Genomic DNA, 25,000 nt, shown 5'->3' on the forward strand with positions numbered 1-25,000 from the left:
TTTTAGTTTATATTCTGGGCACTGTTCTAGGGGTTTGGAGATATTGTAGAAAAACCAAGGCCCTTCCTTTAGGGAGTTTGCATTCCTATGGGGAGGAGGTGTAAATAAACAAATGTCTTGGATAAAAAGTCTGTAGTGTAAAGGGGTAAAGGAGCGGAGCATTGGTATCTTATATGGGGTCGTCAGAGAATAACAAAGGCTGGAATGTGTGAAGAGAAGGATGAATGGTTCTGGAATCTGACAAACACGGCCTGAGATAGGCTGGAGCTCTGCGCAGACCTCAGGCCTCCAGCAGGATTGAAACACCAAAACCAAAACCAAACCCACTGCCGTGGAGTCGATTAGAGGAGCTAAATAAATATTCTTTCTTCAAAGTAGCCCATGCACTTGAGCCAAAGTCCTTCCAGTAAGGCCGCGTCAGGAACACAGGTGTTTAACTTGGCCAATCAGACGCAGGAGGCGGGGCTAGTTTTCAGTACCGCCCTTTGCTCCCGCCGGAGACTAGCGGAAAGCGTTGACTTTACCACGCATGCTCAAATCCTCCTGCCACCCCAGCGGGTTCTGCTCGCGTCCGTGCGAGAGCGAGACGTTGGTTCGTGTCCCGACGCTGTGCGGTACCGTCCAGGCGGCGAGTTGCATCCTGGTTCCGTCGGCCTCGCGGGGCGTGCAGACTGTTCTGCGGACCCGCCCCCGCCGCCGCCATGAACCGCGAGAGCTTCGCCGCGGGCGAGCGGCTGGTGTCGCCGGCTTACGTGCGGCAGGGTCGTGAGGCCCGCAGCTCGCATGAGCACCTCATACGGCTACTTCTGGAGAAGGTACCGAGGTGTCGGTCCCCTCCCCGCCGCCGCGCCCCCGAGCCTCTGCTTCCGCCCAGCGCTCCCGCGTGTGCTGGGTCCCCATTTCTCCTCTTTGCTCGTTGAGACCTGTCTGCAGAGTTGTTTGCAGCCCGGCTCGTACGTCACTGACTAGCAGCGCTTAGCTCCTGTTCGCCCTCGCCAAGGGCGGCGGAACCCAGGGGTGTTATTTGGGGGCATTTAGGATCAAAGTCTTGAGCTCCCCGTTTTCTAACTTCGGGATGCGGAAATGAGGAAACGTCCCAGTCATTTTCTTCTTTTGTTTGCGGAAGGGGCAGAGTTCGCTCCTTCCAGGTTGCGCCGCTCCCAGCGACTCGGGGAACAGGTTGCGTTTCTAAATAAACCACCGTGTACTAAATCCGACTAAGTGGAGCAGCAGCGTTTCACAGGTCGCACTCCTGCCAGTAGCCCTGAATTTTAATCCCACTGGCTTGACGCCCCATAGTTGTAGCATCCTGGCTTGAAGAGCTTTCGTTAAGGATACAGAACCAACCGAGCACCAGTAAATGTTTTCAGTTACTTTAATTTACGGAAACCTTGAAATCTGAGTAAACCACGTCACATGAGTTTATCATCACGTCTTTGAATCTGTACATAATTGTAATCAAAAGTAACACAAACTTTTTTTGCAATTGAGGTCTCCACAGTGCTGAACTTATTTATGTGTTAATGTTAGAAAGCAAGGGTCTTGGCAAAATACACATTAAAGCTTAAAATTCATTGAAGTAGGGTCCTAGGGAACTTACAAGCTTTTTTTTTTTTTTAAAGGGCAAGTGTCCAGAGGATGGCTGGGACGAAAGTACACTTGAACTCTTTCTACATGAACTTGCAATCATGGATAGCAACAATTTCTTGGGCAATTGTGGTGTGGGAGAAAGGGAAGGCAGAGTGGCGTCTGCATTAGTTGCCCGTCGCCATTACAGGTGTGTTTTTTATGTAGTATGTGAAAACATTCTTTTTTCCTGTTTTTCGTTAAAAACAGTGGTGGCAGTACCCATTTCTCCTGTATTCACAAGCTTCTCCGGGGAGATGGAAACGATTTATCTCACTGGAGTTTTTCAGAGATAATAGGTTAAAAGTTCTAATCCGTGCAGATGACCCTCTTACGTTCTAGAATCAAGTCGTTAACATGCTGTTTATATGTTCTGTTAAGAATGTTTAATCAACTTATTTGGTTGTAAGAGTATAAACTGTTTTATGAGTTCCGTTATGTTAAGGTTGTTCATAGTTTCCATATTTCCTTTCTAACATGCAGTGCTTTTGTAGAATGATTTAATAGGTAGAGCTTTAAAATGCTCCTCTGTATCTAAACTGAATCCCCTCTTATAGACGTCTTGCTTTGTTGCACTACCTGTGAAAAACCCGTTGCCACTGAGCCTATTCTGACTCATAGTGACCATATAGGGCAGGGTAGAACTGACCCATAGAGTTTCCAAGGAGCGCCTAGTGGATTCGAACCACCAACCTTTTGGTTAGCAGCTGTAGCTCTTAACCACTATGCCACCAGGGTTTCTGTTGTTGCACCAGATACAGGAAAAGCTGTGTTTAGTTTTAGATTGCTGAATCGCTTTTTTCCTTAGCATTACTTTAGAAGGCTTCTCATCAGTTGTAATAATCACTTGTTTCTTTCTCTGTCCTCCAACCTTTTTGTGAAATATACATAAAGACTTTTAGAAGTTCTGTCTTCCATGATTTTAAATCAAGATAGAATTTTATTTCAATCAAAACCACTGCAGTCAAACTAGTAATATAGAACTTGGATGAAATTTCATGGTCAAGAATGGGCTGATGACATGGTCGATAATACCTGTGAAAAGATGCTTTGTACAAGGGAGGTTTTTTTTTTGTGGTAATGAAGTACAATACTAGTGTTCTGTGATAATCCGAGTGTACAGAATTTCTCATCTGACTAAATTACAAACATCTATTCAAATTACAAAGAGACTTTTTTTTTATTTATTAACTTTTATTAAGCTTCAAGTGAACGTTTACAAATCCAATCAGTCTGTCACACATAACTTTACATACATCTTACTCCGTACTCCCACTTGCGCTCCCCCTATTGAGTCAGCCCTTTCAGTCTCTCCTTTCGTGACAATTTTGCCAGCTTCCCTTTCTCTCTATCCTCCCATCCCCCCTCCAGACAAGAGTTGCCAAGACACTCTCAAGTGTCCACCTGATATAATTAGCTCACTCTTCATCAGCATCTCTCTCCCACCCGCTGACCAGTCCCTTTCATGTCTGATGAGTTGTCTTCGGGAATGTCTCCTGCCCTGTGCCAACAGAAGGTCTGGGGAGCATGGCCGCCGGGATTCCTCTAGTCTCAGTCAGACCATTAAGTATGGTCTTTTTATGAGAATTTGGGGTCTGCATCCCACTGATCTCCTGTTCCCTCAGGAGTTCTCTGTTGTGCTCCCTGTCAGGGCAGTCATCGATTGTGGCCGGGCACCAACTAGTTCTTCTGGTCTCAGGATGATGTAGGTCTCTGGTTCATGTGGCCCTTTCTGTCACAAAGAGACATTTTATTTTGAGGAGTGTTCAGAGGTATCTTTACTGTATACCCGTTGCCATTGAGTCAATTCTGACTCATACCAACCCTACAGGACAGCATAGAACTGCCCCATAGGGTTTCCAAGGAGCAGCTGGTAGATTCGAACTGCCAGACTTTTTGGTTAGCAGCTGAGCTCTTAAGCACTGCACCACCAGGGCTCCTTCTTTAGTGCATAGATCATCTAGTTTAAAACGAGTGGATTTACACACATTTTCAAGGAGCTTATAGTTCTTTTAATATTAATAAAATATTTGAAACATTTTAGCCCACTGCTCTGGTTAGGGCAAAAGGAAAGAAAAGAATTTAATGTTAACGTATGTTCTGGTTTTCCATTGCTGCATACAAACCACCCCAAAACTTAGTGGCTTAAAATAACCACTTATTATGTCTCTTAGTTCTGTGTGTTGACCAGGCTCCGCAGTGTGATTCTTGCTTTGGCTCTCTCATGTTGTTGCAGCCTGCTATTGGCTGAGAGTTTAGTCATCTGAAGGTTCAGTTGGGCCATTTATCCAAGATGACTCATTCACACGGCTCACAGTTCTTATGGCCTGTCCATGTGGCTTGGGCTTCTCCCAGCATGGCAGTTGGCTTCTCTGAGGAAGTGACCCAAGAGCAAGACCTTCAAGAGGCCAGGTGAAAGCTGTAAGGATTTTTATGACCTAAATTCAGAAGTACTAGACCATCATTTCTGCTAGATTCCACCTGGCCAAGTGGGTCTCTAAGGCCAGCCTAGATTCAAGTGGAAGGGAATTAGACTCCCATCTCTGTGTGGGAGCAGCATGTGGACTTGTAGAGGAAAGGAGTTGATGGAGACTATAACAGCTGTCTTAATCATGTAGTGCTTCTATAACAGAAATACCACAATTGAATGGCTTTAACAAAGAGAAATTTAACCTCTCATGGCCAGTAGGCCTGAAGTCTGAATTCAGGGTGCCAGCTCCAGGGGAAGGCTTTCTCTCTGTCAACTCTGGAGGAAGATCCTTGTCATCAGTCTTCCCTCTGTCTAGAAGCTTCTCAGTGCAGGCACCTTGAGTCTGAAGGATGCGCTCTGCTTCGGGCGCTATTTTTTTGGTGGTTATGAGGTCCCCCTGTCTCTGCTCGCTTCTCTTTTATATCTCAAAAGAGATTGGCTTAATCTTGTAGATTGAATCCTGCCTCATTAACATGACTGCTACTAATCCCATCTCATTAACATCATAGAGATAGGATTTACAACACATAGGAAAATCAGATAACAAAATGGTGGACAGTCACACAATACTGGGAATCCTGGCCTAACCAAGTTGACTCATATTTTGGGAGGACACAGTTCAATCCATGACAACAGCATATACCTTCTTCTCACTTATTGACTCTCTCGTTATCAACATTTTACACTTAGAACAATAGTGAAAAATCTAGTATCTGACTATTTTGTGCAGTAACAGCGTACGTCTGGCAGTAACGAATGCTGAGGTGCAAGGCGAGAGTAATACTGCCTGTGATGGTTAAGATTATGTATCAGCTTGGCTGGGGCATGATTCTCAGTGATTTGGCAGTTACGTAGTGATACAGTCATTCTCCATTTTGTGATCTGATGTGGTCATCCTCCATTTTAGCATAATGCCGATATCATATAATGACGTGGTCTTTGGAACCTAACCGTGTTGATAAGTCAGGAGAAGGTGTAATTTATGAGGTTGTTTTGATTTTAGTAGGATATTTTTATATTATTAATGTTGTTGTGTGCGTCAAGTTAAGTCCAACTCAAAGCCACCCCATAGGATAGAGTAGAACTGCCTCTTAGGGTTTCCTAGGCTGTAATCTTTATAGGAGCAGATCACCAAGTCATCTGTCCAGCAGAGTGGCTGGTGAGTTTGAACTGCCAACTTTATGGTTAGCGGCTGAGTGCTTAACCATTGCCCCACCAGGGTGTCTTATATTATTAAGAGCTTATGAAATATATCTGTAAAAGCCAGGTATTGCTTCTCATGTTGTTCGGTTATTTAATTTGTATACTTGCAGGGGTTTACTTAGAACAGTGACTGTGTTTGTCCAGTTATTGGCCCATTTTTTGCTTAGGTTCATTCATGGAATTGGACGATCGGGTGATATTGCTGCTGTGCAACCAAAAGCTGCAGGTTCTAGCCTTTTGAACAAAATTACCAATTCTTTAGTCCTGGACGTCATAAAGTTGGCTGGTATGTACCATATTAATCATAATACTTATGGCTGACTAGCTGTACACATCTTTGCCTAATTTCTTTTATTAATGTCTCTTTCTAAAAAGGATACGAGTGGTTTTTGAAAAGACACATATAAAAAGGTTTTTAGGGTAAGATAGAAATCAGCTGTAAACCCAGAGGATGAGTTTGTCAGTGAGCTTCCTAAGAGCCAGCACAGAAAAGGAATCACAGGGGCTGTAATCCTTATTATTTGATAGAAGAATTGTATCATTTCTTTAATAATGATATTAGCTTTTCATTGGAATAACGAATTTGTTCTATTTTTCATTCATAGGTGTCCATACAGTGGCCAACTGCTTTGTAGTTCCAGTGGCAACTGGTATGAGTCTAACCCTGTGTTTCTTAACATTACGGCACAGGAGACCAAAGGCGAAGTATATTATATGGCCACGGATAGACCAGAAGTCCTGCTTTAAGTCCATGATCACTGCAGGTAAAAGAAGAAAGGTATTATAGATAGTATTTTAAATATCACCATTAGAAATTTTAAACTTATTATGTAAAAATAGGTAAATGAAAAAGTTACTAAGCCTGGTTTCTGTTCTTTAAAATGGGGATATTTTCACTTGCCTCAGAAGATTGTTTTGAGGATTAAGTGGGATGAGATATGAAAAGGCGTGACGGCAGTCCCTGGAACATCAAAGGTGTATCAGTAATGTTTGCTGTAACATATGTAAGCGGAGCACACATAACTCATTATTAGCGTTAATGAAAGTGCAAGGGTGCAGGCACTTCAGGTAAACCAAACCTGTCGCAATCGAGTCAGTTCCGACTCGTAGTGACCCAGTAGGACAGAGCAGAACTGCCCTATGGAGTTTCCAAGGAGCAGCTGGTGGATTTGAACTGCTGATCTTTTGATTAGCAGCCCAGGCTCTTACTACTGTGCCACCAGGATTGCACTTCAAGTATAAATGAGACAAAAACTTTAAATTGGTATTTTAGTATGTTGGCTTGCTTAAGTCAAGCTTAGGTTATAAATTTGAGAATTTAAAGTTATTTTTGAGTGACCTCAGTCTGTTGTAAGAAATAAAAAGTATTGGGCTATAAATTAAATTATATAAATAATCATAAACTCATGTAAAGAGATTCATGAGAGGGCATATACTACAAATTGGATGGCTTTAAAAATATATATAATTTTAAATGGCATAAAGTTGTCAAGTCTGTTAATTCACAACTTGTTAACCAAAGAACTGATAACCAAACTTATGGAAAACTTTGCCATTTTGAAAAACTGGAAACTTTTTTCCAAAAGATTTTATGATTTGGACTGTAATTTAGAGTTTATTTTTATTTGTTTAGGATAGCCTATGTTGATAGGAGGCAAGTTAGTTGTTTTCCTAAAAAACAAAACAAAACTTGCATTTTAGTTGTTTGAAACAAAATTAGAGTTAGGCCTGCGGAATTTGAGAAATAATAGAAAATTATCCTTAGGAGTTTAAATAGTTTGTTGTAATAGCTGTGAAGGTATAGGTGTAAAACCTGGATATCTCTAAACCAATGTATTTGGAAAGGTAGCCTGCAGTTGATGATTTCACGGTGGCTGAGGTTTTACATTTTTGTAGATAGAATTCAGACAACTGGGTGTGAGATCTAAAACACGGAAGAAAACTAGTTGCCCTTTATTTTGTTTTAAGTTGCTGTGTGACTTTGAGGAAGCCTTTATGTCTAAAATGAGTTGTGCTAAATGTTTCTAAGTCCCTTTTTTTTTACAGTTCTTAAATTCATGAACCTAACCTGTTGTTTTGGTATTTGGGAAGGCTAAAGGTGTGATTACCTAAAAACTTAATGAGTAAAGAAGACTTCAGGGACTAGATTTGGTTTGAGGTTTAAGGTTTAAAGGTTATCTCAGGGCAGTAGTTTTGGAGTATATCCAGCCTCACTGGCTTTAGAAAGTCTGGATTTCATTAAAAATTTGAAATTCTGTTTTGCATTTTCCTCCCTTTTGATCAGGACTCTTCTGTAGAATCTTTGATCAAAACATTCAGTAATCGTAGGTGGGCACCATCCAGTTCTTGTTGGTCTCATGGCCAAATTGACAACAGCAGCATGAAAGGTTAGATGAGAAGCTTGGGGCAGTACATTTATGTTAATGGTGGTGGAATACTTTGAAAAGGATAGAGAGAATGGTTGTATGACTTGAAGAATATAATCAATGTCACCGAATGGTACATGTGGAAATTGTTGAAATAGTGTATCTTTTTACCCCCCAAAAAATAGAATAAAAAAATCCAAACTTTGTGCACAGTATGTACCAAGTTTATTTTCTAATTCCTGAGACTTAAACACTAAGATTTTACTTCCATGTATTCATATCACAAAGTACTTAGTTGCTTAACTATTTTGTACATTATTTAGTGTATACAAATTTTAAGCCTATAGATACCTAAATATTTATCATAAAAGGGTAAGTAATTGTTATTTGAGGGGACCTTTGACTGTATGCTAGTTAAGTGAATTATTTCAGTGGAAAATAGTTTTCTTATTTAAATCACAGAAGACCCTTGTAAGCTATGAATTGGGTCAGTGATCCTCAGGCTACTGAAATTCAGTACGTTAGAGGTGAAATATGAAGTTGATGATTACGATTTGTTTCAATTTTTTGATTATATGATTATTTATGTCCATCTCTAAAGTGAACTTTAAAATAAAACTGAACCGTAGCCAGAAAATTAGCAGATTTTCTTTTCTGGATGAAAATTGGGCTCTGATCCTTTTTGTCATCAACGTGTATGTTATTACTTACAGAGATATTATTTAACATTTCTTTTCCAGAATCATTCTTTCTTATATCAAAGTGTTGACTTGATATGTGGTCCTAGTTGTGGTCTGGTTGTCCTCTACATTACTTTTACTAGCCTTTGAGCATTTCTAGTAGTGAGCCAGGTCTATATTACTAGAAGAGGGTTCACCGACCATAATAAGTATTTAGAGTTCTTGTGTAAAATAGCCTTACTTCTAGAGCTCCGGGATCTTCCCGTATTTTAGTTTGCACTAACCTTTGCAATTTGGTTGGCTTGGTTAGGTTTTGAGCCCGTGGTGATAGAGAACGTTTTAGAAGGTGATGAACTACGTACAGACCTGAAAGCAGTGGAGGCTAAAGTCCAGGAACTCGGGCCTGATCACATTCTGTGTATTCATTCTACTACATCCTGTTTTGCTCCAAGAGTGCCTGATAGGTAAATGATTTGTGAATATCATCTTTTACGTGTTCATCAATCTTTTAAGTAAAATGTAGATACAGGCAGTACCTGGATTACGAACGAGTCCCATTCCTATGTCTGTTTAAAGTCGAATTTGTATCTAAGTTAGAGCAGCTAGGTATGGTTCTTATCTAACACCAGTTAGTCAGATGATTGTCATAGTATATAGTATACCTTTCTACACATCAAAAACATTAAAGAGATACACTAAAACATCTTTAACGTAACAGTACAGTAAATAATAATAATATTTTGACACATGTTGTAAAATAGTGCCTGTTATTATGAACCATTGCATGTACCTTGATTTTTTAATGTAATAGGTTTTACAGGGGTTGGTACCTAACTGTGGGTTGTTAACGGTCAGACGTTTGTAACCCAGGGGCTGCCTGTATACTAATTCCCAAATATACTTAAGTAACATTTGGTAGGAAATAGGTGAATGGATCATCTTAGGAGAATAGATTAACCTTGTGGAAAGTAGTACAATGGCTTGGGAAAATAAAAATTTGATAGAGAAGAAGGAAAAAAAAACTGTTGGTGGGTGGAGGTCGTTTTACACCTGCATAGATACAGAACACCTCTCTTTTCTTGCTTTTTATTCTGCTTCTGATCTCTCAGTTCTTTTTTTCCCCTCATTATTTAAAAGAAGTTTGTTTCCTAAGCTAAATATTGGACTTACTTGTATTCACTGTTAATCTCTCCTTCTGTGATCCTACAGTTTTCATATGTAGGAACTATCAATATTAACAGATTTAAATTTAAAATTTGGGGGATTATTAACTTCCCTTTACATTTTTTTGATTGAAAGATTAACTTAGATGTACACAGTGATTGTCTTTGCATTTTGAAGACAAAAGCAAAATATTTAAAAAAAAATCAAAAAAAAAAAAGAGCTATTTATTTTGCTAAGTAACAGCAGCCACAACTTTTATTCTGAAAACGTACTAGACTTAGATCCAGTAATACAGATTTCTAGTTTTGACAGCCAACCTTTTTGTTTTTTTCATTTGAACGTTTTGAAGGAAAGTGTTAATAGTACGTAAGGATTACATCGTTGTAGCATAAAGTTGTACTTCGGTATTAATTCATGAAATCATATAATTTGGCAGTAATGAATGCATGCTAACTTATTATCTTATAGGCAGATTTTAAGAGACAGTTTTAAAACCATGCTCTTGAAAATTACCTTGCTGTATTCAAGATGATGGATTCTATTTAAGATTAGATTGCATATGCTTTAGTGATTTATTCATTACTGACCAGTCGGATTTTAAAATTTGTATTAGAACATTTCATAAATATCTCCATTCTTTCTTTACTGATGATTTGGATAGCTAGAAAAATTTTAATGTGGTAGAAATACGTCATCTTCCCAAAAACAGCATATGGATATCCTTGATAATAGTTTTGTTTTTATCTCATTTTGAGTAATGGTTTTTGAATGTTTATAGTATGCCTGGCGCAGTGTTAAGTGTGTTATATGTATTATCTCCCTTGAAAAAAATCATAAACATCTTTATGTCAGCAGAATTCTCATTTTGTCAGTTTTTTGTGGTGTTGCGTAATGAATGTTTATGATAAGAGTAAAATTTAGGAAAATTGCAATGCACTGTTATTGTTGATATTCTTAAATTTCTAATTTTATTAAGTTAAAAAATACATATTGATTTCTTTACATCAGACTTAATTCATTTATAGTCTTAATTTGATTGGGGGTAGTATATATTTTGTCTTTATGAGGTAATTAATTGTACAGAAATATTGGTGAAAGTCAAAGAAAAAAGGGATCATTTCTTCTAATACACACTAAGTTGGCCTGTCAGAATATGATTTGATTTGCGTGGAATTTTTTTTCTGCTTCTCTTTGCCTTTCATTTAAAATTTTTTATATACAGTAAGTATTAGCAGATTCAACCAGTTTAGAATTTTTTAAATTACAAGATTTAAAAAAAATTTTCCTTTTAAAATAGGACTTTATGTTCTGATGCCTTTTTTTCAAGGAAGTTATTTATTAAGGAATGCTTTCAACATGAAAGCACCTGTTATTTTTTGAAGAGAATACTTGGGTGTATCCCAGATGTTTTATTTTGTTGAAAACAGCATGTAATTAGTTTTAGTAATAAGAGAGATTTCTGTTTCAATTTATGAGGTTTATGAAAATGAATAATAAAATGAATTTTTAATTCATAAAACTTGAAGGAAGCAAATTGGAAACTCCTTGCAGTTGAACATAATGATGTCATTCCTGTTAATGCACGACACCAGGAAAAGACGCTGTATTACACGTGGCTAGGTGGTAAAACTATGTCATTACACACAGCTAGGTGGTAAAACTATATCATTACACACGACTAGGTGGTAAAACTATATCGTGTATGTTTGGAATAGATCCTTGTGGAAAGAACCTTGAATGTATAAAAATGCTTTGCTTCCAAATCCTTTATGTTGCTGGAAAAAACATTTAAAAATTCATTTTATGAAACCATAAGATTTAGTTTTAGTTTCATAGCATGAAGACATTTCTGTTACAGATGCCTTCAGTCCCAGGTAGGGTTTGGTTTTGTGAAGGGCATTTATTTATTATGCTGTAACTGAACTACGTTACTTTGCATAAAGTTAGTCTGTCAAATTCTCTGAATATGAAGGTATCAAATGAAAACTTAAGAGTGGATTCAAAACCAGCAGCTATTTAAAAGGTTTCCTTTAGTATCTGCGTTGTTGAAAAATATAAAAGCGTTACTGTGGTGCTGAAACATGTTAATGTTATGTAACTTTTAACGCATTAAAGTGTATTGGAAGTGTATTTTTTATTTTATGTGATAATGTTTAATGTGTGATTTCTTAAGGTTTCTGGTTATGCTAATTATTTTGCAAAAATTAGTTGTAGTATGATAAACAACCCAAACTATTTAAAAATGAACTTACCACCTTCGAGGAGGGGTCACTATAAATCTGCTTCTTGCTTTTTATGTAGGAAATTTTAAAATTATTTAAAAGTTACTATCTGTATGCATTTTTATAAATATGTGCTTTTACATTAATTGGTAACATTAATTTTAATGCATTTTTAGGTTTATCCTGAAGTTCCCGCTATGTAATTCCAAACTGCTGAATTATATGCTAAAACACTGCAGTAGAAATTTCAGTGTTGGGCATCATTTTCCCTGGTGTACCATTAAATTAAAAGAAACAGTTTCCACACTGTGATTTATGAAGCACAGTGTGAGTGTGTCTTTCTATTGAATATTTATGTTTATAGATTAGAAGAGCTGGCTGTGATTTGTGCTAATTACGGCATTCCACATATAGTCAACAATGCATATGGAGTACAGTCTTCAAAATGTATGCACCTCATTCAGCAGGTAAGAGAGTTTACTGTCAAGAAAAAGTGGGTTTTAACGTATTACAAGGTTATGACTTTATTTTACTTACATAAAAATAATTATCTAGCACCCTTAAGGGAGCATTAGAAAATGCGCGTCTAATACTCTCTCAGTAGAAGTCATTACTCTGTAGTAGTATCCTGGTAGTTTGACTAATAGCCTAGGTTGTCCACAATCAACATAGGAATGCTTCAGTAGCCTAGTTTTTAACTTTCTGAGAATGTTTCATTACCAGGATCCTCATTTTTCTAATATACTTGATTATAGTATTTTAAAAACTGTTATTGATGGTTTTAGCCTATATTTAATATTTAAGGAATCACTTTACCTTATTATCCTAGACCACAAATGACTTTATAAGTATTCAGTTTTGTTATATGTGTAATTTGTGTTATGTGGACATAAGTTATTCATAGATTACGTGTGCCCTTCTCCAGTGTGGTGAGTGTTCCTTAGCCCAGTAGATCCTATCTAGTAAAATGTTTTGAGTGTACTGGTATCATCTTAAGGAGCCCTGGTAGCACAGTAGTTAAGCACTCATCTGCTTACTGAAAGATTGGAGGTTCAAACCTACCAGCCGCTTCTCTGGAGAAGGATGTGGCAGCCTGCTTCTTAAAGATTACAGCTTTGGAAACCCCATGGGGCAGTTCTACTCTGTCCTATAGGGCAACTATGAGTTGGAATACACTTGACAGCAGTGGGGGAGTATTGTCTTTGATATATGCATGATTTATAGGAAAAAGTAGCTGATTGGCTTAATTTCCTTAACTCAAAGTTTCTATCAGTTAGGATGTAATTGGCTGCAAGTAACAGAAACCCAGCTGAAATTGGCTTAACCAGTAAGGAAATAGATTATGGAGTGGGTTATATGCCTGGTATGTCAGGGTTTCTTAAAAAGCTATAGAGTAACAATGCACCAACACCAGAAGAGGAATAGATAGCTGGGAGCTCCTAAAAATCAAACATCTATGCTCATCCAAAGACTTCACCACTGGGAAAAAGTTTTTAGCTATGACATTTTCAATCAGTGTCTGATCTCTGAAATCAACATGATACTGCAAAAACTGAACAAAAAGACAAATAACCTAATTAAAAAAATGGGCAAAGGATATAAACAGGCACTTGACTAAAGAAAACGTTCACGTAGCTAACAGATATACGAGGGCATGCTCATGATCATTAGTCATGAGAGAAATGCAAATCAAAACTATAGTGAGATTCCATCTCACTCCAACAAGGCTGGCATTAATCCAAAAAACGCAAATAATAAATGTTGGAGAGGTTGTGGAGAGACTAGAACACTTGCACACTGCTGGTGGGAGTGTAAAATGGTATAACCACTTTGGAAATCGATTTGGCTCTTCCTTAAAAAACCAGAAATAGAACTACCATACGATCTAGCAATCCCACTCCTTGGAATATATCCTAGAGAAAAACAGATATACGCACACCCATGTTCACTGCAGTTTACAGAAGCAAAAAGGTGGAAGTAACCAAGGTGCCCATCAATGGATGAATGGATAAATGAATTATGGTATGTTCACACAATGGAATACTACACATCGATAAAGAACCATCATGGATCTGTGAAACATTTCATAACTTGGAGGAATCTGGAAGGCATTATTCTGAGTGAAATTAGTTGCAAAAGGACAAATACTGTATGAGACCTATTTTATAAGAACTCAAGAAATAGTTTAAACAGAAGAAAATATTCTTTGATGGTTATAAGAGTGGGGAGGGAGGGAGGGAGAGAGATATTCACTAATGAGTAGACAACTAATTTAGGTGAAGGGAAAGACAACAGACAATACAGGAGAGGTCAACACAACTGGACTAAACCAAAAGCAAAGAAGTTTCCTGAATAAACTGAATACTTCAAAGGCCGGAGTAGCAGGGGTGGGGGTTTGGGAACCACGGTTTCAGGGGACATCTAGATGAACTGACATAATAAAATCTATTCAGACATTCTGCATCCCACTTTGGAGAGTGGCAGCTGGGGTCTTAAACGTTAGCAAGCGGCCATCTAAGATGCATGTATCGGTCTCAACCCACCTGGAGCAAAGGAGAATGAAGAACACCAAACACACAAGGTAATTATGAGCCCAAGAGACAGAAAGGGCCACATAAATCAGAGACTACATCAGCTTGAGACCAGAAGAACTAGATGGTGCCCAGCTACAACCGATGACTTCCCAGACAGGGAACACAACAGAGAACCCCTGAGGGAGCAGGGCAGCAGTGGGATGCAGACCCATAAAAAAAAATTTCCATAAAAAAACCAGACTTAATGGTCTGATTGAGACTAGAAGGACCTTGGAGGTCATGGTTCCCAGACCTTCTGTTAGCCCAAGACAGGAGCCATTTCCAAAGCCAACTCTTCAGACAGGGATTGGACTGGACTATAGCATAGAAAATGATCCTGGTGAGGAGTGAGCTTGGTTGGATCAAGTAGACACATGAGAGACTATGTGGGCAGCTCCCATCTGGAGGGGAGATGGGAAGGCAGAGGGGAACAGAAGCTGGCTGAATGGACATGAAAATAGAGAGTGGAGAGAAGGAGTGTGCTGTCTCATTAGGGGAAGAGCAACTAGGAGTATATAGCAAGGTGTATATAAATTTTTGTATGAGAGACTGACTTGATTTGTAAGCTTTCACTTAAAGCACAGTAAAAACTAAAAAAACAAAAAACTCTAGAGAAATACTGTTAACCTTTCCGTAGTATCCTTTCCCATCATTCCGTAAGTCTCTAAGGCCTCATCTCAGTTCTAGACTGTATTGTTATCTAATTTGAATGGTAGCAGAGGGAGGTTGTGCAGTCCGTACCCTGGAAATCTTGAAAAAACAGTTTACTTAAGTGATTGGCTTTTACTCCTTCCCTCTCCCCCTCCTCTAAAATTTTTAGCAGCCTTTAAAAGTCGAATATATGAGCATTACTAAAAGTTCAGAAAAATATGGAAGGAGTAGAATATCATTCATAACCCTACTACCCTAACAAGTATCCTTAATAATTTATGTATTTGCTTTTTTCTGTTTTTATATGCATTTATTGGTTTTTAAATAGTTGAAGTCGTTATATACATTTAGTGTTAATTTTTTTAAACTTAGTGTTATGTCTCTATGCTCTCCACATTCCTGTAAAGTCTTGAGATTAGTTTAATAATTCTTTAACATTTACTCATATATTATTTACTTAACCCAGAAGTGGTCAGTGTTTTGGGGTTCATGATATATTTTTAAATAGTAGAAAATTTGCTAGCAGGTTTAAAGAGATTAAGACTAAAAGAAAATGAGCTTTAGGGTATGAGACGAAAGGTACCCTAGTACTTGTATATTGTAAATATCCTTTGTTATCATTTCTGCATTTGTGAGGTAGTTTTACTAAAATATTAGCCAGAAAAATAGAACTGTAAGAATTAATATTTCTATTAATTAATTTTTTAGGATGTAGCTAGCTATTATTATTGCAAATACTTTATCTTCTAAAATTGACATTAAAAAATAAAAAAGCAGTACATAAACAGTTTTTTCCCCCAAAATTGGCCGTCATGAAAACCAAATAAATACTTGGGTGTTACTTGGGTGTTATTGAGTGCTAGTTGCTGTTTCATGACATTTTCTAAAATATTAAAGTTCGCTTTACTGGTTGCTATCGGTTTGGACTTGTGGTGACCCTATGTGTTATAGAGTAGAACTGCTCCACAGGATTTTCTCGGCTGTAATCTTTATGGAAGCAGATTGCCAGATTTTTTTTCTGTGGCGCCAGTGAGTGGTTTCAGACTCCCAACGCTTAGGTTAGTAGTTGAGCTCAGACCATTTACACCAACCCAGGGACTTCTGAAATCAGCTCTAATTCATCTCAATAGTTCTTACTAGTAAAATGTACACTGTTTAATAAGTACTCACCATATGTCAGGCATCTGGCTAGATTTTTAATGTTTACTAATTTAATCCTAGCAATTTAAGGTGTACTTCTTATTGTCTGCATTCTAACATGAAGAAACAGAAACTGGTGGGGTTAGGTGACTTGCTCAAGGCCCCATAACTACAAAATGGTCCGTCTTGTTCAGTGCAACTCCAAACCCCATATTTTCCTTTTAAAAAACAAAGCACTAAAACCTTAAGTCCTTTCACGAGAAAATTGTATTGCCGTACTCCAGCAGTCAGTGACGGAAGAGCTGTAACTAAAATGTTTCAGAATTCTTTTTTTAAGGGAGATGCCCCAAATTGACTTAATGCCAAGTATGTAGAATACTCTGGTGCACACTATATAGTCCCCAGGAAAGCTAGCTTTGAAGGACCCATACTTCTGTTTATATACAACAATGACTAATTTAGGATACGCATGGAAAATGGATGCTAGGACAGATTAATGGGGAGGGATGGAGTAGAGTTGCAAAAATATATACGATTAATTATTTTAGAGTCAGTAGATTGTAAAGACTCAAAAATGTGGAAGCAGCAGCTACACTTTTTAGGAATTTGAGAGAAGTAGGTGTTACTGCTATTATTCACAGACCTAATTGCCAGTTCCTTCAAAAGATATCTACTGGGTTTCCACATAATGTACCAGGCGCCAGGGTAGGCATTGGGGATGTAGTAGTGAATGAAAGAGAATCCTGACCGTCATGGAGCATAATGTTTTTTGTGGGGAAGCAGACAGTAAACAAGTACGCCAGATCTTGATAAATGCTGTGGAATTGGCGGGGGGCGGGGGGGGGGGCGGTGCGGGGATCAGACTACATAGTGATCTGGGAAGGCCTCTCTCTCTAACATTTGAGCAGAGCCCTGAATGGTGTGAACGAGTGAGCCATGCCGCTGTCTGGAGAGAGAGTTCAGACAGAAGGGAACAGCAAGTGCCCATACTCTGAGAGGTGTGCTTAGCATGTGAGGAATAGCAAGGAGACCAGTATGGCTGGACTAGAGTGAACGAGTTGAACAGTGGTAGAAGTGTATTAAGGATTTGGGGTTTGATTCTTGGTATGACCATCAGCCACTGGAGGGCTTTAAGTAGGAAAGTGACGTGGGATTTACATTTTTAAACCATCATTCTAGCTGCTTTGTAGGGAATAGTAGGGAGGCCGGAGTAGAAGGCTGTTGTAGCAACCCAGGTGCAGCAGATGGTGGTTTGGGCCAGGGAGGCAGCCGTAAAGGTGGTGAGAAATGGTTGGGTTCACGTGTATTTTGGGAGTGGAGTTTACAGGGCATGCTTGTGGATCAGATGGGAGGTATGAAAAAATGAGGATTCAGGGACTCCAAGGCCTAAGTAGCTGGATGGTATAAATGGCTAGTGCACTTGGCTGCTAAGTGAAAAGTTGGAGGTTCCAGTCTACCCAGAGGTGCCTCAGAAGAAAGACCTGCTGATCTACTGAAAAAAATCAACCATTGAAAACTATGGAGCACCGTTCTGCTCTGACACAGACAGAGCTGCCGTGAGTTGGAGTTGACTTGGTGGCAATTTTTTTTTTAAAGCTAGAAGAACGGAAGTGCTGTAGGAGCAGTATTTTAGTTCTTAGACTTGGGCTCTTCTTCCAGATTACGTAGATTCTAATCCTTGTCATTAATTGCCTAGGTGACCCAGCTATGCTGTTAACTACCTGTTTGATCTTCGGCAGCTTCTTTTCATTGTGCCTTACTTTTCTAATTTGTAAAATAGGTATTATAGTAGCATCTACCTCCATTTGTTGTTGTTGGAGTTAAATAAGTTACAAATGTAAAGTGCTTATAACAGTGCCTGACACATACGAAACCCAAACAAAACCCGTTGCCGTCAAGTCGATTCCGACTCATAGCAACTCTACAGGACAGAGTAGAATTGCCCTGTAGAGCTTCCAAAGAGGACCTGGTAGATTCGAACTGTCAACCTTTTGGTTAGCAGCCATATTAACCACTACACCACCAGGACTTCCATCTGACGCATAGCACTTAATAAATTCTGGTAGTAATTATTACCTGAACAATTAATGGCCTGTTTTGTTCACTGCTGCTATCCTCAGAGCCCGGAATAATGTTTGGCAGCTTACAGGTGCTCCAATATTTGTCCTGTGAACAAATGGGCAAATGAATGAACTGACAAACGGCAACTCTTTACTACTCTGTGTAAGCTCTTCCGTCTTTCTAGTGGGGTTTTTTATTTTTTTTTGGCGGTGGTTTTTCTCCTCATTGAGTAGCCTCTGACTTTAGTGTGTGGAATGAGGTCTATATACCATTCCTGAGGTTGGATCCGACCTGTTTGTTTCCTCCCTACAGGGTGTGCTACCCTTTGAATGCTTTCTGTATTTTAGTGATGAAGGAGTTCTGGCAATGCCTGTCGTACTGTTTTTTCTATTAGCGCTCCTCTTCCCAGTTTAGGCTCGTGTTTCTCTCAGGAAGCTGTGAAAAGTTTTAGATGGCAGTAAAAATCAGCTCTGACTGTTCTATTTTATTTTGAAGTGCTACTACTTTGCATGTTTGCAGTTATTCCATTAGTCTTACATGTGTCTCTGTGTTTTGGGTGCGATATGATGGGATTTTCTCTGATAATACTTGATTAGGAAATTAGAAAGAGTAAGAGGGGAAGGTTAAGATTGGAACAATCATGTGATCGCCTCCCAAGAAGTCTGCTCCCCTTGCCTGTTTCTGCTGCTTCTGCCTGCTGTCAGGATCTGGTCTCTTAGATTAGACCAGCTATCTGCTCCTTCTGTTCTTCCTGAGATACGGATGTGGAGAGAAGGTGTGACGATGAAGGTCAAATGCGGTTATAATATTAAGAGAAATGTAGATAGTGAATACAGATTGAAACTGTGTGGCTACAGATAAGGGGAAAAAAAAAAAACTATCTTAGTTGAAATTTAGATAGCATCTTTATTTTTAAGAGGAGAAAATTGAAGCACATTAGAAAGAAGGTCATACACTGTGTTGGGTGGGGACCAGAATTTAGTTTTACATTTCTAGTAGGTAAGTATTCAGTTTTCACCAGAATAGTAGATTTTCATTTGAAGCTCATTTGCAGTGGAATGAGATCATCCAAGATTATAACATCAGGAAGCATGAGTTATGCAAAAACATTGCTTTTGAATATGCGAAGAGTATACAAATAAAATTTGCATCAGTTGATGTTAAGAATAAAATTTAGTTTTTTGTTACCTGAGTGTTGGTAGGAGCTGCATTTGTTGCTTTAAGTGGTCATGCAGGTAACATTGTCCAGGCACCAAAGAAAGCTACTTAAATGTATAACTAACTGATTGGCAGCTTGGGTAGCTGGAGTCCATTAGATTATGTGTAGCCACCCTTGAACGTGGGGTCACCATGAGTTGGAATCAAGTCGACAGCCATGGGTCTGGTGTCTTGGGTTTACTCTTGAACTCACTGACAGTGTTTCTTCAGACTAGTTAATAGTTACAGGATCTGCCGTTAAGAATGAGTGTCAAATAGAAGATCACAGATGGGAGGCACACAAGAAATCCTCTCTTTCTTACCTCATTTTAATGTGTAAAGCTCTGTCTCAATACAGTTCCCGCCTGAGCTGATACTGAAATCCTGCCTCACAGGGCTATTGTGAGGATTACATGGTTTATGTATGAAAGCAGGTCGTAAACTACTAAGTGCTGTTCCAAATATAAGGAGTGCCATTTAAAAACTGAGTTAAATATTTAAAAGCATTTTATTGGCACTGTTACAGAGAAAATAATCTTCTGTTTTTGGTTTCTATGAATTGTGCTAAGAGAATTTATTTGCTAATAGAAATGGCTTGTCTGATGTTCTTCTAACAACTGATATGTCCTACTGCATGTTCCTTGATTCTAGGGAGCTCGAGTTGGTAGAATAGATGCTTTTGTTCAGAGCTTGGACAAAAATTTTATGGTTCCAGTAGGTGGTGCTATAATTGCTGGTTTTAATGATTCCTTCATCCAAGAAATCAGCAAGATGTATCCAGGTAAATAAATCACTTACTTTTCAGAGAATAAACTAACAAACGAAAACTCATTTGTACATAGGCTACTATAATAAATCTTAATTTCCAAAACTTTTTTCCCCTTTCAATGTGATTTGTTCATCCTTATTTCAGGAAGAGCTTCAGCTTCACCTTCTTTAGACGTCCTTATGACTTTATTATCACTTGGATCAAATGGCTATAAGAAGCTATTAAAAGAAAGAAAGGTAAGCTTTCTTTTTAGGCATAAAACAATAATACTATTGACTAGAATGGTGCTCCAAAACATCGATGTTTTTTGCCTTTTGGTTTATCACACTGGGAGTGTAGCTATTTGGTATTATCCCAGGGGATTTACTTAGATATGGGACCACCCTAGGTGGTTTTTGATTAGTCATTGTCATCCTTGTCTATCCAGATTCTGAGGAATCTTAGGTGATTTTGCTTTTGTTTTTTGAGAAACTCCCACTTCCAAGATTCTCATTAGTTCAGTAAAATTCAGTTCACTTATCACTTAAAGATCGAGGCTTTTGAAAGACAAATGGAAAATTAAATTCTTTTCCTTTTAGTTTTTGGAAACAAAAAAACTTGTTTATGTGTGTACAAGAGGAAGAACCTGGTCAGGAATTGGCCAGCTTCTCATTCTAAAATGATAAACCTATCCCTTGCCTTTCCTGGAATGCTAAACTCATTTGTCCTGTTGGCTATGAAAAGAAAATGACCTTTTATGCTTGAAAACTCAGCTTTGTTTCCAGCACTGAAAACTAGCTTCATTCAGGACAACTCAAGAATTGTAGACAGAGACAGCATTGGTAGGGCAGGGCAGACTCAGATGCTTTATTCCTCTCCTATCTGGGAGGTCCCAGGAAATTTTGTATCTAACTTTCCAGTAGTTAGTAGCAGCAGTAGTTCTTTGGAGTTGTAATAGTATTTCACATATTTAAGAACAATTATCATATCTGTTATCTCATACATCCTCACAACAGCCTGAGAATGGATACTTAACAGTTTGAAAATTTTTATGCCCTATTTTACCCCAGCTTCCCTTCCCTCTTCAATTTATTTATTTTATTTTTATTGTGCTTTAAGTGAAGGTTTGCAGAGCAAACTGGTCTCCCATTCAATAATTTATACACAAATTGTTCCGTGACATTGGTTGCAGTCCCTGTGATGTGTCAGCACTCTCCCCATTATCACCCTGAGTTCCGTGTTTCCATTTTCCTGGTTTTCCCGCTGCTTCCTGCTTTCTCGTCTTTGCTTTTGGGCCAGTGTTGCTCTTTCGGTCTCATATAGTCGATTGTCCTAAGGAGCACTTTCTTCACGTGCGTTACTATTTATTTTATAGTCCTGTCTATTTTTGGGCTGAAAGGTGATCTCTGGAAGTGACTTCAGTTTCAAGTTAAAAGAGTGTCTAAGGGCCACCGTCTCAGGGCTTCCCCCAGTCTCTGTATTAGACCAGTACGTTTGGTCTTTTTTATGAATTTGAATTTTGTTCTATATTTTTTTCCCACTCTGACTGGGAACTTCTATAGTGATCCTGGTCAGAGCGGTCGGTAGTGGTAGCCTGACATCATCTAGTTCTTCTGGTCTGAGACTAGTAGAGGCTGTGGTTCTTGTGATCTATTAGTCCTTTGGGCCAGTTGCTTCCTTGCGTCTTTTATTTTCTTCACTCTTCTTTGTTTTGGATGAAAAGAGACCAATAGTTGTATCTTCAGTGGCCGCTTGCAAACCTTTAAGACCCCAGTCACTACTCATCTAAGTAGGATGTGCAACATTGTCTTTATCAATTATGTTATGCCAGTTGACCTGGATGCCTCCTGAAACTATGGTCCCCAGCCTTCAAAGCCAGTAATTTAGTCCTGTGAGGTGTTTGGTTATGTCTAGGAAGTTTCCTATGGCTGTGTCCCCTGTGTGCTCTACCGTATGTACGAATATACATGCAGCACATACAAATGTTGTCGTTGTTGGGTGCCGTTGAGTCGGTTCCGACTCATAGCGACCCTGTGCACAACAGAACGAAACGCTGCCTGGACCTGCACCATCCTTACAGCAGTTGTTATGCTTGAGCTCACTGTTGGAGCCACTGTGTCAGTCCACTTTGTTGAGGGTCTTCCTCTTTTTGGCTGACCCTGTACTTTGACAAATATGTATGTAGAAATATCCACAGTCAGACCTGTATATACATGTGGGTGTACGCCCATACACTGTCCCCCCCCGTTCTGCATACGTATTTATGTATCTACTCATAAGTTGTTTGTTATTACTGTTGTTGCAGGATTGTGTATGTTATAGTATTTACTGTCGTTGCCTTTTAATCTTGTGTACCCTCAGTGTCTTCCCTTGCTTTGGTCATGTTGGCTGACTTCCCTCCTCCCCACTAATTTAGTTCATGGAAAAATAATTGTATAGTTTTTATTGTCAGACTATTTCTTATGATTTATGTGATATATGAAAAGATGGTCAACATCATTAGTCATTGGTGAAATGCAAATGCATACCACAGTGGGATATCACTACATAGATATTAGAATTACTATTATTAAAAAAAAAAAAACTTGACAGTACTAAATGTTGGCAGAGATCTCAAACAACTAGAACTCTCAGTCATTGGTGTTGGGGATGAAAATTGTACAGCAACTCTGCTGGCAGTTTCTTACAGAGTTAAACGTATACTTACCTCATAAACCAGCAGTCTCACTCTGGAGTATTTACTCCAGAGAAATGAAAACTTATTTTTGCAGAAAAACCTACACTCTAATATTTATAGTAGTTGTGTTGATAATTGCCATAATCTGGACAGAACCCAAATGTCCGTCAACTGGTGAAGGTATAAACTGGCATACCCATACTCAGCAATAAATGGAATGAACTATTGATATATACAGAAATATAGATGAATCTTCAATGCATTATTTTAAATGAAAGCAAGCCAATGAAAAAGGCTAAATAATCTATGGTTTCATTTATATGTCATCCTGGAAAAGTCAGCAAATATAGGGACAGAGTAGGGATGGGGTGATGGAATGTTCTGTGTCTTGATTGTGGGAGTGGGTACATGGGTATATCTATCTATTTATCTATGTCTCTGTCTCTTGAGTTGCAATAGTAAAGAATTCTATGGGGAAAATATTAAACAACGCAGGAAGCATCAAAAGAAGATGGAAGGAATACACAGGGTCATTATACCAAAAAGCATTAGTGTTCAACCATTTCAAGACGTAGCGTATGATCAGGAACTGGTGGTACTAAGGAAGAAGTCCAAGCTGCCCTGAAGGCATTGGTGAAAAACAAGGCTCCAGGAATTGCCGGAATATCGATTGAGATGTTTCAACAAATGCCTGCAGCACTGGAGGTGCTCACTCCTGTATGCCAAGAAATATGGAAGACAGCTTCCTGGCCAACTGACTGGAAGAGATCCCTATTTATGCCTATTCCCAAGAAACGTGATCCAACCGAATGCGGAATTATAGAACAATGTCATTAATATCACATGCAAGCAAAATTTTGCTGAAGATCATTCAAAAACGGCTGCAGCAGTATATCGACAGGGAACTGCCAAAAATTCAGGCTGGTTTCAGAAGATGACGAGGAACTGAGGATATCATTGCTGATGTCAGATGGATCCTGGCTGAAAGCAGGTGTTTACCTGTGTTTTATTGACTATTTAGAGGAATTCAACTGTGTGGATCATAACAAATTATGGATAACGTTGCAAAGAATGGGAATTCCAGAACACTTAATTGTGCTCATGAGGAACCTTTACATAGATCAAGAGGCAGTTGTTCGGACAGAACAGGGGGATACTGATTGGTTTCAAGTCAGGAACGCTGTGCACCAGGGTTGTATTCTTTCACCATACCTATTCAATCTGTACGCCGAGCAAATAATCCGAGAAGCTGGACTATATGAAGAAGAACGGGGCATCAGGATTGGGGGAAGACTCATTAACAACCTGCGTTATGCAGATGACACAACCTTGCTTGCTGAAAGTGAAGAGGACTTGAAGCACTTACTAATGAAGATCAAAGACCACAGCCTTCAGCATGGATTGCACCTCAACATAAAGAAAACGAAAATCCTCACAACTGGACCAATGAGCAACATCGTGATAAATGGAGATAAGATTGAAGTTGTCAAGGATTTCATTTTACTTGGATCCACAATCAATAGCCATGGAAGCAGCAGCCAAGAAGTCAAATGACCAATTGCGTTGGGTAAATCTGCTGCAAAAGACCTCTTTAAAGTGTTGAAAAGCGAAGATGTCACCTTGAAGACTAAGGTGCACCTGACCCAAGCCATAGTATTTTCAGTCTCATCATATGCACGTGAAAGCTGGACAGTGAATAAGGAAGACAGAAGAAGAATTGACACCTTTGAATTGTGTTGGTGAAGAATATTGAATATTCCATGGCCTGCCAAAAGAAGGAACAAATCTGTCTTGGAAGAAGTACAACCAGGATGGTCCTTAGAAGCAAGGATGGCAAGACTGGGTCTTACACACTTTGGACATGTTGTCAGGAGGGATCAGTCCCTGAAGAAGGACATCATGCTTGGCAAACTACAGGGTCAGTGGAAAAGAGGAAGACCCTCAACAGAGTGGATTGACACAGCAGCTGCAACGATGAACTGAAGCATAACAGCGATTGTAAGGATGGTGCAGGACCGGGCAGTGTTTCCTTCTGTTGTGCGTAGGGTCGCTCTGAGTCGGAACCGGCTCGATGGCACCTAAGAACAACAACATATCTATCTCTCTGTCTCTCTACACATATGTGTGTTTTATATGCTTGTCAGAATTCATAGAAGTGGATACCTGAAATGTGGACACCTGACTTTTTATCATAGATAAATTATGTCTCAATAAACCTACTT

The 25,000-nt window shown here is 38.9% G+C and overlaps 1 protein-coding gene across 3 annotated transcripts in view; it reads left to right on the top strand.

Annotated features, from left to right (window-relative positions):
- Positions 1-535: 535 nt before the first annotated feature.
- The window catches only part of SEPSECS (Sep (O-phosphoserine) tRNA:Sec (selenocysteine) tRNA synthase), a 47,364-nt gene continuing 22,899 nt past the window's right edge, over positions 536-25,000 (top strand). The window contains exons 1-8 of one of the 3 annotated variants that reach the window (XM_003411293.4): positions 538-815; positions 1,623-1,777; positions 5,467-5,585; positions 5,905-6,063; positions 8,656-8,809; positions 12,096-12,198; positions 20,005-20,134; positions 20,267-20,358. In XM_003411293.4, coding sequence (XP_003411341.1) covers positions 702-815; positions 1,623-1,777; positions 5,467-5,585; positions 5,905-6,063; positions 8,656-8,809; positions 12,096-12,198; positions 20,005-20,134; positions 20,267-20,358 — 1,026 coding nt within the window. In that variant the 5' untranslated portion in view covers positions 538-701. Of the gene's footprint in view, positions 816-1,622; positions 1,778-5,466; positions 5,586-5,904; positions 6,064-8,655; positions 8,810-12,095; positions 12,199-20,004; positions 20,135-20,266; positions 20,359-25,000 lie in introns of all 3 variants that reach the window. The other 2 variants (XM_064286005.1, XM_064286006.1) reach the window with 2 other exon arrangements.

The sequence above is a fragment of the Loxodonta africana genome, chromosome 5 (genome assembly GCF_030014295.1).
Source record: "Loxodonta africana isolate mLoxAfr1 chromosome 5, mLoxAfr1.hap2, whole genome shotgun sequence".
Taxonomy (NCBI): domain Eukaryota; kingdom Metazoa; phylum Chordata; class Mammalia; order Proboscidea; family Elephantidae; genus Loxodonta; species Loxodonta africana.